Below are 15,456 nucleotides of genomic sequence, written 5' to 3'. Positions count from 1 at the left end.
GTTCAATGGTTTAATGGCGACGACTGTGGCTCTGGGACGTTGGTCCTTAGTAGCATGTGCACGAAGATTTTTTAGCTATCATCGACATGGTCAAACTGGCTCCAATAGGGGAGCAACGACAGTGGCACGTCAGCGACTCATTCTGACGGCGACAATGGCCATTTGGCGGTGATGCAATTTTTATTATGTTTGGATTGCTCTATATTTCTTACCAACCTTTAAAACAGATCTCTGTCCATAGAAAAACATTTTACTTATTTTGAGGGAAATTACCAACATTTCATTTTAGATCTATTTTCATTCGACTTGATCGTCAAAAAGAAAAAAAAAGACACCATACGATCTGCTTAAAACGTGGGACCCACGAGGCGTGGGTGAGAGAAGTCGTGGCCGCGTGGGCTAAGCAAACGCAAATCCACGCGGCGGACTTGACTTGCGCTCGAATCCGTCGTTAGTTGCATTCTCATTCTCCTCTTCTGGCCCATAGATAGAGATACGACGCTGCTTCCTTCCGCGTCCAGAAACCCTCGCCCACCCACCAGCACCGGCCACCGCCTCCTCCCCCAAAATCGAAACCCCTACCCCCATCCCCAAGCAGATCGGCCGAGAGCCATGGAGGCGCAGATGAGCAAGTTCTTCGAGTCGGTGGGCTCCTTCTTCTCCGGCGGCGACAACATCCCCTGGTGCGACCGCGACATCATCGCCGTAAGTGCCCCCCACCTCTCTCCCCTTAGCCCCTCGCTTTACTTGATGAATCTTTCGCTGCTGTGGTGTCCTGCGCAGTAGATGTGGCCTAATTGATTCTAGGATGCGCGCATCATACTATCCGAAGCACGAAAATACATGTAGAAAAGGAGAGTGGGTCGTTATTGCAAAGCTTCGTGATGCTTGATGCTGCCCTGGTGGTGGGAGACCGGCCGTGGTTGTTGAATCGGTGGTGCCTTACCATGTTTGTTCAGTTAGTTGATGTCATTATTTACCGGTAGTAGCATGGATTTACCAAGTTGGGATGTTGGATACTCTGATTCCCATTTTGTCTCTTGTAGTACCGAATGCTATGTGTTTTTACTAAAGTCATCAGATAGCTAACTAACTATGAAATGTCCACTCGGAACTTGGCCATGTTCATTGGGTTACTGTTATCTGTTTATGTAGTGTTCACAAGCACGAACTGTTAAGTCATCTATTCTTGGCTGTTGCTTTTGTTCATGTATATATGTGCCTTCTGTTCTTTTGCATTGTTCACAGACTATCCTGTTATGTTAATTATGTTTGAAGAGCAACTAGAACTTATAGTTCTGATTCCGATGATTATTCATGGTTTATATGTTTGGACCGTTGGTGGTGGGAGATTAGTTTTGTCTGTTTGAACCGTTGGTGCTTTGGCATGACATGTATGCTCAGTCAGTTGATGTGATTTTGTAGTGACAATAGCATGAATTTACCAAATTGCCCATTTGGTCTCGTGTACTACATGTCTTTTACTAAATAGATGGAAGATGGTTAACTCAGCTCTGAAATGTCTACTCGGAATTTATGCACTGTTCACAAACACAAACTGTCTAAGTCATACATTCTTATTTCTTGGCTGTTGCTATTGTTAAATACTCGTATATGCTTTCTGTTCCCCTTCAATCTTCACGAATTATTTTGTTTTGTTTAATATCTTCGATGAGCAAGCAGAGCTTATATTCATGGTTATATGCACCTAGGGATGTGAAAGAGAGGTTGCTGAGGCTGCAACCGAGGAACAGAAAAATGATAGCATCATGAGGCTATCTTGGGCTCTCGTCCATTCCAAGCAGACTGATGATGTGAACCGTGGAATTGGCATGATTGAAGGTCAGATAACTTTTTTTATTTGCATGGAAGAAAATTTACTCCTTGCAACCTATTATCTTACTTTGCTATCTATTCTTCTCAACTCTGTTTTGATCAAATTGTTTGTTCTACTTGCACAGCTTCTCTTGATAAAACCACCAGCCCACTGCAGACTAGAGAAAAGTTGTATTTGCTGGCTGTTGGGCACTACAGAAATGGTAACTATGTAAGGAGCCGGCAACTTGCGGACCGTTGTTTGGAGGTATTCTTGCACTACCTTCTGGTTGCCTTATATAATGCATACTTTCTTGGTGTGTGGTACTGTTTCTGCTGGTAAAAGGGAAAGAAATATTTCACTGGTTTTGAGCTTAACTGCAAGCCAAATATTTGATAATGTCATACATGCAGTTGATGCAAGTAGCTCTGCATTGTGAACTTGTGGTAACTCATCATCTTATTTGCTTGTGTAACAACCAACTGGTGCTATTTCTATGCTGGTTTGCTGGGTGACACATGTGGAATTTATTTGCATATTGCTTGCGTAACTACTTACTAGTACTGTCTCTGTGCTGGACGACATAGCGATAAACCAAATATTTGATTCCACTAAGGTTTGTGCAACTAAAGTAAAGGTTCTTGATATTTGTGGTTCCCTCAGTTTGTTGATTTCTTCATCATCAGGCTTGGAAATAATTTTCCTACATTTGCACCATCCAAGACATTGTCCCTTAAATCACCCTCCCTCTCATTAATCTGGCAGCGTCATGATATACAATCGATTTTTCTGCGGTAAGACTGATAGACAATTGATATGTGGCTATGCAGATAACAGTATTTTGTAATTGTTATGCAAACAGCAAATCTGTTTAACTGCTTAACTGAATTCATTCGACTGTTGTGTCACGTGTTTTATATTTCTATTGATTCCACACCTATTCTTGTCGATTAATTCTGGCTAAGCAGCTCAAGATCGTGGCTATGCTTGTTGCTGATTCCTTGTGTGCTACTCCATTTCAAGATTTGGCTATGCTTAAGCCTAATTCCGAAGTAGCATTTTGTGCCGGACATGTTAGTTAGACATACTTATCTATGTGACCTATACACTTTATACGTGGGATACAATTAAAATTCAGAGAAAAATATGCAAAACAAAGTTTATGGGGTAATATAAGTGCGTATGTTTTTCAACTGTTTAAGGGGTAATCTGGGACCATCATCTTTATATTCCATACTAGTTGAATATAAGTGCATATGTTTTTCAACCGTTTAAGGATATTGCCGCCTTTATAAATTCCCTCTTTTAATTGATCTTGTCCCCTTTTTTGTAGATTCAACCAGATTGGAGGCAGGCATCATCTCTGAAGAAGGCAATAGAGGATAAAATTGCTAAAGGTAAGATAAGTTTAATCGACCATACTTTTCTGCGATTCACAGTAGAAAACTATGTGATAATTTTATCTGTTGAAGTGACAACAGCAAGCTAGGAGTAATTTATGCTGAGTTTTCAAAATCAAGCAACTGTAAAAATAGATACTGATAACCCTGTTCATAAATTACTTGATTTTGAAAAACGTATGCACTTATTGCTTGATAACCCTGTTCTGTGCAGATGGTGTGATTGGCATAGGAATCGCCACAACTGCAGTAGGACTTATCGTCGGTGGGATCGCAGCTGCTCTTGCAAGGAAGAAGTGAGACTGCACCCGCCTGTTGATGAAATAGGATGTGTGTTTGGTTCTATCGTTCTACCGTTTGTTCTGTGTTACTTGAGTCGAATCGCCGCAACTATGTGCATAAAATGAGTTTATGATACCATGCCACCGTGTAATCTTTCGGATAAATCAAATCGTGATGGAAGTAGTACCATTGTCTCAAACCAGTGCTGAATACACCAATAAATGAACTATTAGGGGTCTTATTTCACAACACCAACACTTCACTCTCTAGATTGTACACACGACAATGCCACTCTGTTCAATCGAACGGTCTAAGTACCATGCCATTGAACATCATCCTCTGAACGGTCTAAGTACCAAACAATATGGCATTGAACATCATCCTCTGAGCTTGGATGATCCTGCCAATGGCTACTCGGCCCCGATGAGGGTGAGCAGGATGCCCTGGTAGTACCCGGAGGTGTCTCCGACGACATCCTTGGTCACCGTCGTCTTGTACCTCACCTTGTATTCCTCCTTCACTTTCTTCAAGTCGACCTCGGCGCGCGAGACAATCGCTCTGGTCAGGGATTCCTCGTCGGTGCCGAGCCCGATGATCGAGCTCCGGATCACCTGGAAAAGGCAGAGCCATGAAGAGCATCAGAACTGAAGCAGCCTGGAAAAGGTTGAGCTTTTGAGTATTACCTCTGCGAAGTGCTTCTCCGGCGATGTCAGGCACCAGACCGCAGTTTTCAGCATCGCCGACAGCTTGTCGTTGCGATTGCCCTCGAGAACCTGTGGCGCATCAAAATAGATATAGTTCATTTTGTGTGCTCAGGTTTTTTTAACCGTAGAAAAATGATGATGAAGTAGACCTCGTCGATGGCCTTGCCGTGCTCTCGCTTGTAGTGCTGGAACGTCGCCTTGAGCTGCGGCTTGCTCCTGGAGCTGACGATGCGGACCACGTCCCCGTGCAGCGGCTGCTTCTTGGCCGCCACCGCGCCGTGCAGCTCGGCCGCCTCGGCCCTCGCCAGCTCGCCGTCGACGTGCTCGCCGCCGTGGCGGTACGAGCTCACCAGGCGCACCAAGAACTGCACACGCACACGCACACGAGCGCTCAGCTCAACTGACCGGCAACGGCAAGAGCAAGAAATGGACCCACGGCGGCGACGAAAGAAGGAGAATGCCAGGATCGGCACGGCCTTGCCTGCTTGAGGGGGTCCTTGTAGAGCGGGCAGGCGGCGACGTCCTCCTCGAGCGACGAGTCGTAGGCGGAGCAGTAGGCCTTCCTGACGGCGACGAGGTGGTCCGGCGACGACGCGCAGGCGACCTCGATGAGCACCCAGGCGTGCCGGTCGCCGCCCTTCTTCCTGAGGGCCTTGTAGGCCAGCTTGGCGTCCCGCGCCGCCGGGTCCATCGCCCACAGCGTCATCGCGCCCTGAGACCACCGGACCAGACCAACGCGCAGACATGGAGATTAGATTTCGGACGGTGTCCGGCCGGGGACGAAGGAAGAAGCCTAGGAGCCCGCCGGCCATGGAGGAGGCGAAGGTGTATGTTACCTTGAAGTGGCTGGAGAGCTCGTCCTGGAGCGTGCGGAGGAGGGGCTTGTCGTAGAGGCCCTCGTAGGCGACGGCGATCTCCGCGCGCTGCGCCGCCGTCCGGTGGCCCAGGATCTCGATCAGCGCGTTCTCGTCCGTCCCCCACCCTGCCCATTTCTCACGATCTCAGCACAGGTTCTTCTTGCGGTAGAGCAAAAACAACAACATCAATCAATGGAGTAAACTTGATTGAATCTTCGTAAGTACTTACCTTGCACTGCTTTTCTGATGCTCTCTGCATCCTCGGTCGGGGAAGGGGCGGGGTCCGGGACCGAGATGGAGGCCATGGGGCTGAGCGTTCGCGCTCCTTCTTCTCCCTCCCTTCCCGTCCGTGCAGCCGAGGAGAAGTGGAGGAAGAGGAGATTGAGGGGAGGGATGTTATGGATGCACTCGAGGCAGCCGCACCAGCCACACATGGCAGCCACACAGACACCACAGCACACCACCAGGGTTGAAAGCTTCGCCGGCAATGGGCTTTTTGCCTAATTATTTCCTCGTGTGTTTCGCGTGTGCATCTTTTGATTGTGTTTTTCTTGGCTCATTTTAGGTTCTTAGTCATGAGTTTTAATGGTGCCACTGTTATCCAGCTTGTAATGTAATGGGATAAGTAGCCTGGCTGATGTTGTGTACAGGTCATGCGAGGGGCATTTTGGGTATGTTCATTGCTCCTACTTAATCAGCATTGGAGAGGTATTTAGATTTGTTTGCTGGAAAAGGGTGAGTAATACTTAATGAATTGTTCCCTTTTCCGCCTTATAGCACACGTTGTAATAATTCTTAAGTTAAGGCTTGCCTCATCTATTTTCAGACTTGCTCATGCTGTACTGTAATCTAGTATCTTATTCAGATCTTGGGGTGTTTTCAGACTTGTCCTCACCATCTTCTTACTGGAACCTGAGCGTTAAAGAAAATTAGTAGGAGGAGTACCATTTACACACCATTTTTTTTACATGTTTCATACTTGTTCATACCATCCCTTCTACTCTCCTCTTCTTGGGAAATAAAAAAAATTGCTTCAAAAACAGTGCACCAACTAAGCACAAAAGAAAAGAGACAAAAAAACAGTAGGCGCGCCAGGTAGGGGTCGAACCTACGACTTTCCGCTTAGGAAACGGACGCTCTATCCACTGAGCTACAGGCGCCTTCATGAATTTATTTCTCCTCTTCACTCTCTATTCCTTCTGCAGCTTCAAACCAGCTGTTCCTCCCACTCACCCACCACTATTTGGGAAGATCAGCATGTGCAACAACACAGGAGTTTAGCAGTAACAATGATAAAAAACAGACATTCTCATGCTGGAAGAAGAATCTTGGGAACACATGGGCATTGCTTAACCGGTAAGGTTTCCTTCCAAAAGAGAGCTCCAAACAAATCTCCAAACCCACACTGTTTCCACCATGCAAAGATGTATAATTTGCTCACGCTTTACTGCTTTAGCCGTTCATTTAGAACGAGAAGCGTCATGGGCTCCAAGATAAACTGAAGAGCCTTTCAAAAAAACGGAGGACATGCCCGCACGTTCCATGCGCCCGGTTCGAAAGCGGAGAACATGCCACATTTCGCAAAGCATTTCAAAGCCTTTTTTGCTTTCTCTGTGAAACCCACGCTTTGCTTACTTTGTTAAACTATTACTTTCAATGGAAAGCTGCTTGTGATAAGAGGGAAACAAATTAAGTTGCATCAGAACAACTGTGCAGACAGAGCTACTTATGTTTCATAAAAGAAAAACTCAAGTACAGTTGGCAGGGTTGAGCTGACTGTAGGATACTAGAGAAAACAAGTCTTCTCGTGGATCACACTCATCTGACCAATGGTTTTTAAACATCAACGCTGCGAAGAGTCGATTTTGGTTGCCAACCAACCGCATAATTAACCAGGCCTTTGACGAAAGATACATGGACAACCGTGGCAAGTGCCCAATGGCTGCTTATGCAAACAAATCAGCGACCATATCTGAATCTCCAATATCATAGTAGGTGATTTGGATGTGTGCAAGTCACTAATGATCTTGTCCTTCACCATGCGCCCAGTTTCCTCAAGCATAATAATAGGCTTGCTGTATGATTGAAGAATGTGGCCCAACATACTGGGACGATAATAATTAGTTATTTTGGACCACGTTAGTTGTATCTAGATGTTAGGATATATACATGGCCTTGACAGTACATGTTTTTCACATCGTCTAAATGTTGGTGCCACAAGTTTCAACTGAAAAAATCGCTTGTCACATCTTCACACTGTTAGTTAGACATGGACGACGGTGGTGTGAACTTAGGAAGCTGCATTAAACTGGTGAGTGAGAAATGTTTCCTCAATCATTTCTCTAATCCCTTAATTTTCCAGCTAACTAGGTTGCGTGGAATAGTGCGAACCTCTGATTGATTTGTTAGAGCGAAAGCAAAGACAACGAGCTAGATGATGTCCGGTTTGCTGGTACGTGACCTAGTGGCAGAAACTTGAAATAGAAGTTGCGCTCAGGAACATCCTTAAATTGAATATGACATAAACCAACCTTGCTTGCATGATTGGAGGAAAATAATGACGATGTTGGTGGCGACGATAAGGATGACACCGTGGACTGTAGGGTTTTCATTGCCACTGTGATCATCAATTTGAAATGAGAATTCTGAATGCATTATGAGCACAAATTTTTTGTTTGAAAGAAAGGGGCTGCACCCCAGATTCCGTCCCATTGCGATGAGATCACATTCAATATAGGCAGATTTATGCGCTCGGGCATAGCCAAAGTAAACCGGAAGCATAGTAAAACACTTATTACAAGTTTTTTCCAACAAGATTTTCTAGATGGAGCTAACAGCAGGAGACATCGATAGCTGTACCGAGCAAGATTGATGCATTAGTACAGTTCTGAAGATGGAGTGGTGGAAGTTGGTGGCGGCGGCCTCTGAGTGCACGCCGAACCGGTGAGACCCATGCCCGGCAGGCGTTCTGGATGGGATCTCAGGTCTTAGATGTTAGGTTTGGCTGCGATGCTTGTTTGGTATTAGGCCCAGACTATCTGCGTCCCTTCATCAACTGAATAGAGTGGCTTAGACGGCGGCTTTAGTCTTACTGTTGTATTACTTTGTAAGGTCTTGTGAAAATAATTAATAAAGTGGCCGTATGCATCGCCCAGATGCAGAGGCCGGGGGTCATCTTCCTTTTCTAAAAAAAAACAGCAGGAGACAAACTCCAGGTCTTCACTCCGGAAGAACAGTCGCGGATGCAGCAGTTGATGTGGCGGATGAGGATCAGAAATATTAGAGGGGCCTGTGATTTGAGTAGGTGCAACCATTTGGAGGCAAATTGATCTTTTCATGTGATGTGTTCTTCCATTTTCGTGGACCATGACGACTTACTTGGGACCTTCATCACGTGCTGCCGATCTCCTAGAAGAAGTTTCTCAATGATGATTTTACCTCTTGTTATTGCTCATCTGCTGGAAATGTTAGCTGATCTATTTGAATCCTTCTGGCATCAATTTTCTTTTTTGCAATAATAACATTATTTAAACTCTTCCTCACATCCTAAGTTGATCACACGATTACATTTCCCTCAACAAGGGCCGTCTGCACTTGCAATGGCGTGTTGTATTGTAGTTCAAGGTGTAGGTAATTACTAGTTTGTTAGAGAAGCATTTACTGATCTTATTAATTTTGAGTTAATTCCAGTTTTAAGTTTTAACCCTTACTTTGATATATTTGATGGAAATTAATTTATTTAGCAGTTTTCTTTAATCCAGATTACCCATTTAGTGAAAGTCTTGCCACCTTTTACTCCATTTAGTCATTTTCTCGTCCATTTTTACCGCATTTAGCGAAAAAAATCATCAATTTTACCCCATTTAGCAATCTATCATGTGGGTCTGAGTTGCCAAGTACACATGGCATGTCTCATTGCAATTTTGCTCTCTCTGTTTTTCCCACACCTGAATAGGTCAAATGGCTTAACTATACAAGTTTTTTTTTTCCTCTGGCATAGGCCTGCATCCGGGGAGACGTCTGGGCGTGACGTGTCTCCGACGACAGCTTGTGCGGCGTTGGTCGAGATTCCGTCAAGTGGACGACCCTCTACTCGACAGGCCCCCAAGGCCGACGTGGTGGTCTTCAACGCGATTCCGGACCCGAGGTCATTCGACAGGCGGGTGAGTCGACGGATCTAGGCACAGCCGGATGCAGACGACTTGGAGATGGGGCGTGTCATGTGGGCAGCCAAGCTTCGCGACATCAAAGTCACTGTAAGTTATCTTTCGGGTGTCTGGAGGTATCCGTATGTGGTTGTTACTCAGCCATGCGGAAGTCAGGAAGCATATGGCGTTTGGGTGCAACCGCTAGAAGATAATAGGATATGTGTTTAGGCATCGTGCCTTATGTTTGCCGATTGTGGCATTTTGTTTGATGACACTGAGTTGAGATTCATAGTTAATTGCTCTATTTCTAATAAAATGATTGTGTGCATCGCTTGATGCCAAGGCTCGGGGAGACCATTCTTTTTGAAAAAAAACACAGCTCCTTGTTCGTAAATTTCACTTCACTCTTCCATTCTATTCCAGAAAAAATGTACCCGAAGAAATTATATCTGATGTGACCGCAGCGTGACAAGGGCGTACTACAGCTGACAATTATAGCGGTCGTCGTCCATAATCACCCCGTGTTGCACGATGCAAATACTGCTATGCACACCCACCCATCGCGTCGTGGGTTGTCACTTCATTAATTAGATGGGATCGGTGTGCATACGCGGATGTGGTACCCATGTGTAAACCATTGACGACCCTTTTCTTCCATTAGCTGTGAAAATTATACCAGCGCTGCCCATAATCGCCTTCCCAAACACACCGTCTCCGAGTATAAAGATCGTCCAGCAGGAGCGGCAGAGCACACAGCGAATTCAGCGAGCGACCCGTGCAGCCATCGCCTCCGTCTCCTCAAATCTTTGGCCAGCATTTTTGTCAGGGCAACAATGGCCGACGAAGTTCAGGCGCTCACCAAGGCCTTCTCAGGTTTGCATCCATAATCGTTTACTCCTACGACATTGTTCATCGTTCATACTCGTACCACTGTGTCTGTGTGATCATTCCTTAGAGTTGATCCGTATGGATTTTCGTTGTGATTAATTGAAATCTATGACGATGAAGGTCTGGGAGGCCTGGGCGTGGACGAGCCGACGATGGTGGCGGCGCTGGCGAACTGGCGGAGGCAGCCGGAGAAGCGGTCCGGGTTCCGGAGGAGCTTCCCGGGGCTGTTCAAGGAGCAGGGCGTGATCGAGCGGTGCGAGGACGAGTACATGCTGCGCCTGGCCGCCGAGTTCTCCCGCTTCAAGAACCTCATGGTGCTGTGGGCGATGCACCCGTGGGAGCGCGACGCCCGCCTCGCGCACCACGTCCTCCACCAGGCCCACCCGGCCGCCATCCTCGTGGAGGTCGCCTGCACCCGCTCCGCCGAGGAGCTCCTCGGCGCGCGCAAGGCCTACATGGCGCTCTTCCACCACTCCCTCGAGGAGGACGTCGCCTACCGCGCCAAGGACAAGCCCTACTGCAGCGTAAGCTCTCTCTCTCTCTCTCTTTCTTTCTTTCTTCTTGAGAGCCATGGCCATGGAGGAGGTGGAGTCTGATGTACGTGTTTGTGGATGTGCAGCTGCTGGTGGGGCTGGTGAGCGCGTACCGGTACGAAGGGCCCAAGGTGAGCGACGACACGGCCAAGGCGGAGGCCAAGGCGCTGGGCGCGGCGGTGAAGGGCGCCGCCGGCGGCAGGCTGGTGGAGAACGAGGAGGTGGTCAGGATCCTCACCACCAGGAGCAAGCCGCACCTCGTCCAGACCTTCAAGTACTACAAGGAGCTGCACGGCAAGCACATCCAGGAGGATCTGGGAAGCGAGGAGGCTCTGAGGGAGGCCGTGCGGTGCCTGGCGACGCCGGAGAGGTACTTCAGCCAGGTGATGGCGGCGGCGCTGAGGGAGGGCGCGGACCACCACGGCAAGGAGGCCCTGGCGCGGGTGGCGGTGACGCGGTCGGACGTGGACATGGACGCCATCCGGGCGGCCTACCAGGAGCAGTTCGGGGCCAAGCTCGAGGACGCCGTCGCCGGCAGCGCGCACGGCCACTTCAAGGACGCGCTCGTCTCCCTCATCGTCGGCAAGTAAACCATACGATACAACATTATTACGGACGCGGAGGGCGGTGGCGATGGCGCGCCGGCCGAGCGTGTGTTTTTCTTCCTGGTTATCTCATTTCGCGTGTGTGTTTGTATGTTGATGAATCGTTGTCGAGCGGGGCGTGTAAGGGTGCTTAGGCCTTGTACAATGACAAATGCTTAGAGGGGTTTTTAGAAAAATAAACCGAGATTTTTTGAAGCACCGGTGCCTATTTTTACAGGAGAGACGCTTAGTTAAGCGTTAGAGAAACGCTTAGTTAAGCGTTTATCCTGTACAAATAAGCACCGATGTTTAAGAAAAGTCTGATTTATTTTTGTAAGCACCTTCCCTAAGCATCTCTCATTGTACAAGGCCTTAGAGAGATGTTTAAAAAATAAATTGGGTTTTTCTGAAGCATCGGTGCCTAATTCTATGGAAAAGACGCTTAAACGCTTAATTAAACATCTATTCTGTACAAATAATCACCGGTGCTTAAGAAACATCCGGTTTATTTGTCTAAGTACTTTTTCTAAGCATCTTCCATTGTAAAAGACCTAACATTTGCAGCTGAGGTCGTGTAATACGGCTGATCGGGGATCAAATAAAGTTAAGCATTTGGATCTTTCTGTTCCATTCCCGGTCGTTATTTCGATGGAGTCGTGCTCCGTGTCAGTGCCGGGCCACTCCTGTAGATAGTGTCAGCAAAGCGCTGCCCAAGATCACAGCGACAAGCCCATCGTCCGGCATGTGCTCGGCTCAGTAATGCTCCTTGATCTTGCAACATCTAGGCCTTTTCCTAAAAATTTGTAACTGAGAAAAGAATGAAACATCATTTTAGCTATATGTAAGTTGCCTGATTTTTAAATTTGGGCAAGCCAACTTTCTGACAAGTCTTTTCTGACCATTGATACTTTTGTCAAGATTCGTGTTGAATTTTTGACACTTTTTTAGAAGGTGTTGAATTTTTGATTCGTCTTTGTTCGCGGTCAGTTGAATTTTTATTGGGCTTGAAGCCCGTTGCTCACTCTTGGTTTTTTTTTTCTATTTGTGTCCGATTTTGCTTTTCTTTTTAGTATTTTTTTCCTTTTTAATATATGGGTATTTTCAAGATGGGCGAACGTAAATGTATATAAACAAATACTCCCTTTGTAAACTAATATAAGAGCGTTTAGAATACTAAAATAGTGATCTAAACGCTCTTATATTAGTTTACAGAGGAAGTACTATACAATATGTGTGCAAATTATACTGCAGTGTAAACGTTGCACTATTATATGTTTATTTTTTGCATATTACAAAATTTTACTGCAAAGTTGTGTACAATATTACTTTTATTACTTAAAGGTTAAGATCAATGATATTTAGGGCCTGTTCTGATCTCCTTCAACTTCACAAAACTTCATAAATCCAGCTTCCCTAGCCAGCTTCTCGCTCCCTCTGGCGATTCCGGAGCATTCGGCGTCGTGTGCAGCTTCTCTTATCGCTGCAGCCCAGCTGGGAGGTTGTGGGCCTATTGGACGCCAGTTTGGGCCGGTTGGAGGCAGCCCAGTATGGGCTAGACATCGAGGAAAGCTGCCCCTGTATCGATTCGATGGAGAGCGAGAGGAGCGTTATGTTTCCTGCGAGCGTACCGGTTCGCTGGCTTGGACTTGGCGGTGGCACTTCGGTTGTAATACTAGCCAACTCCATCTTTTCGCATCCATGGAGCTGGGCCGACGCTCCTCCAGGATTTTGCACTGCCATCGGGCATAACTTCGAGAAGCCGGCTTCTCGTAGCAAAACTGTTCGGGACAAATCCATCTATGGAGTTTGTGTAGCGTGGAGCTAGAGGACTTCAGAACAGGCCCTTAGTCATTCTCTCTTAAAAAACATTTTTAAGTTTTCATTTCATTTTATCTCTTCTTTAAGGTAGCACCAATGCCACTAATTAATTCCTTCTTAGATTGTTTTTGCACAAAACCCATTTTTATGTGTTTATTCTTGCATATTATAAAAAAGTGTGCATAAATCGTGCAAAAGTTTTGTCCATATATTTTATTATTTTTCATTTTATTTATTAAAGGGTAATACCAATGCCACTAATTTATTTTTCTTAGAAAACTTTCATTTTATTTTTTACTTTATTTTTGTTTTTGTTTCATTTCATTTTCCTTCTTCTTTAAGGTAAGACCAATGCCACTAATTAATTCCTTCTTAGAAGTTTTTTTCCAAAAGCTTCACTATGTACACTTATTGTTGCATATTATAAAAAAGCAATTTATGCATAAATTGAGTGAATTTTTTCATTATTATTATTATTTTCTTTCTTAAAGGATAATACCAATGCCACTAATTTTTTTTCTTAGAAAACTTTGATTTTATTTTTTTCTTTACTTTTTTTTGTTTTCATTTCATTTCATTTTCTTTCTTCGTTAAGGTAAGACCAATGCCACCAATTAATTCCTTCTTAGAAGTTTTTTTTTCAAAAGCTTCACTATATACACTTATTGTTGCATATTATAAAAAAGCAATTTATGCATAAATTGTGTGAAATTTTTCATCATCATTATTATTTTCTTTCTTAAAGGATAATAAAAATGCCACTAATTTAGTTTTTTCTTAGAAAACTTTGATTTTCTATTTTTTCTTTACTTTATTTTTGTTTTTGTTTCATTTCATTTTCTTTCTTCTTTAAGGTAAGACCAATGCCACCAATTAATTCCTTCTTAGAAGTTTTTTTCAAAAGCTTCACTATGTACACTTATTGTTGCATATTATGAAAAAGCAATTTATGCACAAATTGAGTGAATTTTTTCATTATTATTATTATTATTATTATTATTATTATTATTATTTTCTTTATTAAAGGATAATAGCAATGTCACTAATTTATTTTTTCTTAGAAAACTTTGTTTTTCTATTTTTTCTTTACTTTATTTTTGTTTTTGTTTCATTTCATTTTCTTTGTTCTTTAAGGTAAGACCAATGCCACCAATTAATTCCTTCTTAGAAGCTTTTTTCAAAAGCTTCACTATATACACTTATTGTTGCATATTATAAAAAAGCAATTTATGCATAAATTGTGTGAATTTTTCCATTATTATTATTATTATTATTTTCTTTCTTAAAGGATAATACCAATGCCCCTGATTTATTTTTTCTTAAAAAACTTTGATTTTCTATTTTTTTATTTACTTTATTTTTGTTTTTGTTTCATTTCATTTTCGTTCTTCTTTAAGGTAAGACCAATGCCACTAATTAATTCCCTCTTAGAAGTTTTTTTCAAAAGCTTCACTATTATACAAGACTCGAACTCCTTCGTGTCGTTAATCTCATTCACAACCATACTAATGACCCCAAGTGTTCCACTGTTAATTTCAGAGACAACCGTTTTGCAGTCTGAGAACAACTGCTGCGCCGTGACGAGAAGGCTCTACAGCTTAAGGAGGAGGAGGAGGAGGAGGGCGTCCGCCTCGCCGCTATGCCGCCGCCGCAGCAGACGCCAGAGGAGGCTGTCCTGGTGGCCTATCAAGCCGCGTTCAGTTGGGTTGGACCTTCCCCCGTTTTCATTGACCTCACCGGCGGCGAGGACGACAACGGCAAGGGCAAGGGCAAGGGCAAGGCGATCTGCTAGGGCAGCGTGTGGGCGATTTATTAGTTTTTTTTTATTTTCTAGTTGTTTAAGTGGACTTTTGCAGGTGTTTGATCGGCCATTTACGTATAATTCTGTTTAATTAGTCAGTTTTGGCCACGTCGGCATAAATAGGTCGGCCTCTTGTTGGACGCACTTGCCGACCCAAATAAAAAGCCGGACGTGCACGTCCTACTGACCGATCGAAACGGACGAAAAACGGACAAAGTACATGTCCGTTTGGATCGACGCGTTAGAATTGCTCTGATAGAGCTTCACGGCAAGTGTTGCAGGGTCTGTCAAACCTTGGAGTACAAGTGCGGAGGAACCCATATATAAGCCTGCATCATCACGGCAAACTGCACTGATAGCTCCGTCAACTTTTATCTTGGCAATTCAATTAGGTGGTGGAATCCAGGACCTTACTTGAGCAGGTTGATGTCTCATGTTTGGCTTGCTGCGATAACTGGAGATCGGATAAAAATCTGCTAACGAACGAAAGCGAGTCTGTCGTGGAGAAAATCCAATTCCTTGACCATGAATAGTAAGAGAATACTTTAACTCTTAAACCATGAATATGGTTTACGATTCGTCTTCACTGGCATCATCGAGCTTTGGCACTAACGTTGGGCTCAAA

The 15,456-nt window shown here is 44.6% G+C and overlaps 3 protein-coding genes and 1 non-coding gene across 4 annotated transcripts; 2 read left to right on the top strand and 2 right to left on the bottom strand.

Moving 5' to 3' along the window:
* Positions 1-425: 425 nt before the first annotated feature.
* Positions 426-3,697, top strand: BIGYIN (Tetratricopeptide repeat (TPR)-like superfamily protein). Its single transcript, XM_048681428.2, has 5 exons — positions 426-705; positions 1,713-1,842; positions 1,962-2,083; positions 3,150-3,213; positions 3,431-3,697. Exons 1-5 carry the CDS (start codon positions 613-615, stop codon positions 3,514-3,516), a joined length of 495 nt encoding a protein of 164 aa, XP_048537385.1. The 5' UTR covers positions 426-612; the 3' UTR covers positions 3,517-3,697.
* On the bottom strand, positions 3,659-5,630 carry LOC125515936 (annexin D3). Its single transcript, XM_048681419.2, has 6 exons — positions 5,289-5,630; positions 5,039-5,184; positions 4,684-4,914; positions 4,352-4,567; positions 4,182-4,271; positions 3,659-4,109 (listed from the first exon to the last, which is right to left on the bottom strand). The coding sequence occupies exons 1-6, from the start codon at positions 5,491-5,493 to the stop codon at positions 3,909-3,911; spliced, it is 1,089 nt and encodes a 362-aa protein (XP_048537376.1). The 5' UTR covers positions 5,494-5,630; the 3' UTR covers positions 3,659-3,908.
* A 516-nt stretch (positions 5,631-6,146) lies between these two features.
* TRNAR-CCU (transfer RNA arginine (anticodon CCU)) lies at positions 6,147-6,219 on the bottom strand. The gene has a single exon. It is a non-coding gene; the product is annotated as a tRNA-Arg (tRNA).
* A 3,610-nt stretch (positions 6,220-9,829) lies between these two features.
* On the top strand, positions 9,830-11,831 carry ANNAT4 (annexin 4). The gene is made up of 3 exons (XM_048681393.2): positions 9,830-10,080; positions 10,216-10,619; positions 10,715-11,831. Exons 1-3 carry the CDS (start codon positions 10,041-10,043, stop codon positions 11,216-11,218), a joined length of 948 nt encoding a protein of 315 aa, XP_048537350.1. The 5' UTR covers positions 9,830-10,040; the 3' UTR covers positions 11,219-11,831.
* Positions 11,832-15,456: the final 3,625 nt, after the last annotated feature.

Source organism: Triticum urartu, chromosome 1A (genome assembly GCF_056163025.1).
Source record: "Triticum urartu cultivar PI428250 chromosome 1A, HENAU_Tu73, whole genome shotgun sequence".
Classification (NCBI taxonomy): domain Eukaryota; kingdom Viridiplantae; phylum Streptophyta; class Magnoliopsida; order Poales; family Poaceae; genus Triticum; species Triticum urartu.
This window is presented reverse-complemented; position numbering and strand designations above follow the sequence as displayed.

What these genes read in the sequence shown, in the direction of transcription:
- ANNAT4 (XM_048681393.2), top strand. Translation starts at nt 10,041, where the DNA reads ATGGCCGACGAAGTTCAGGCGCTCACCAAGGCCTTCTCAG. An exon ending in GCTCACCAAGGCCTTCTCAG is followed by an intron (nt 10,081 to 10,215) that starts GTTTGCATCCAT and finishes ATGACGATGAAG; the next exon opens with GTCTGGGAGGCCTGGGCGTG. An exon ending in AGGACAAGCCCTACTGCAGC is followed by an intron (nt 10,620 to 10,714) that starts GTAAGCTCTCTC and finishes GTGGATGTGCAG; the next exon opens with CTGCTGGTGGGGCTGGTGAG.
- BIGYIN (XM_048681428.2), top strand. Translation starts at nt 613, where the DNA reads ATGGAGGCGCAGATGAGCAAGTTCTTCGAGTCGGTGGGCTCCTTCTTC. An exon ending in TTGCGGACCGTTGTTTGGAG is followed by an intron (nt 2,084 to 3,149) that starts GTATTCTTGCAC and finishes CCTTTTTTGTAG; the next exon opens with ATTCAACCAGATTGGAGGCA. An exon ending in AGAGGATAAAATTGCTAAAG is followed by an intron (nt 3,214 to 3,430) that starts GTAAGATAAGTT and finishes TGTTCTGTGCAG; the next exon opens with ATGGTGTGATTGGCATAGGA.
- LOC125515936 (XM_048681419.2), bottom strand. Translation starts at nt 5,493, where the DNA reads ATGTGTGGCTGGTGCGGCTGCCTCGAGTGCATCCATAACATCCCTCCC. An exon ending in AGCTCTCCAGCCACTTCAAG is followed by an intron (nt 4,915 to 5,038) that starts GTAACATACACC and finishes CGGTGGTCTCAG; the next exon opens with GGCGCGATGACGCTGTGGGC. An exon ending in CGGAGAAGCACTTCGCAGAG is followed by an intron (nt 4,110 to 4,181) that starts GTAATACTCAAA and finishes TGCCTTTTCCAG; the next exon opens with GTGATCCGGAGCTCGATCAT.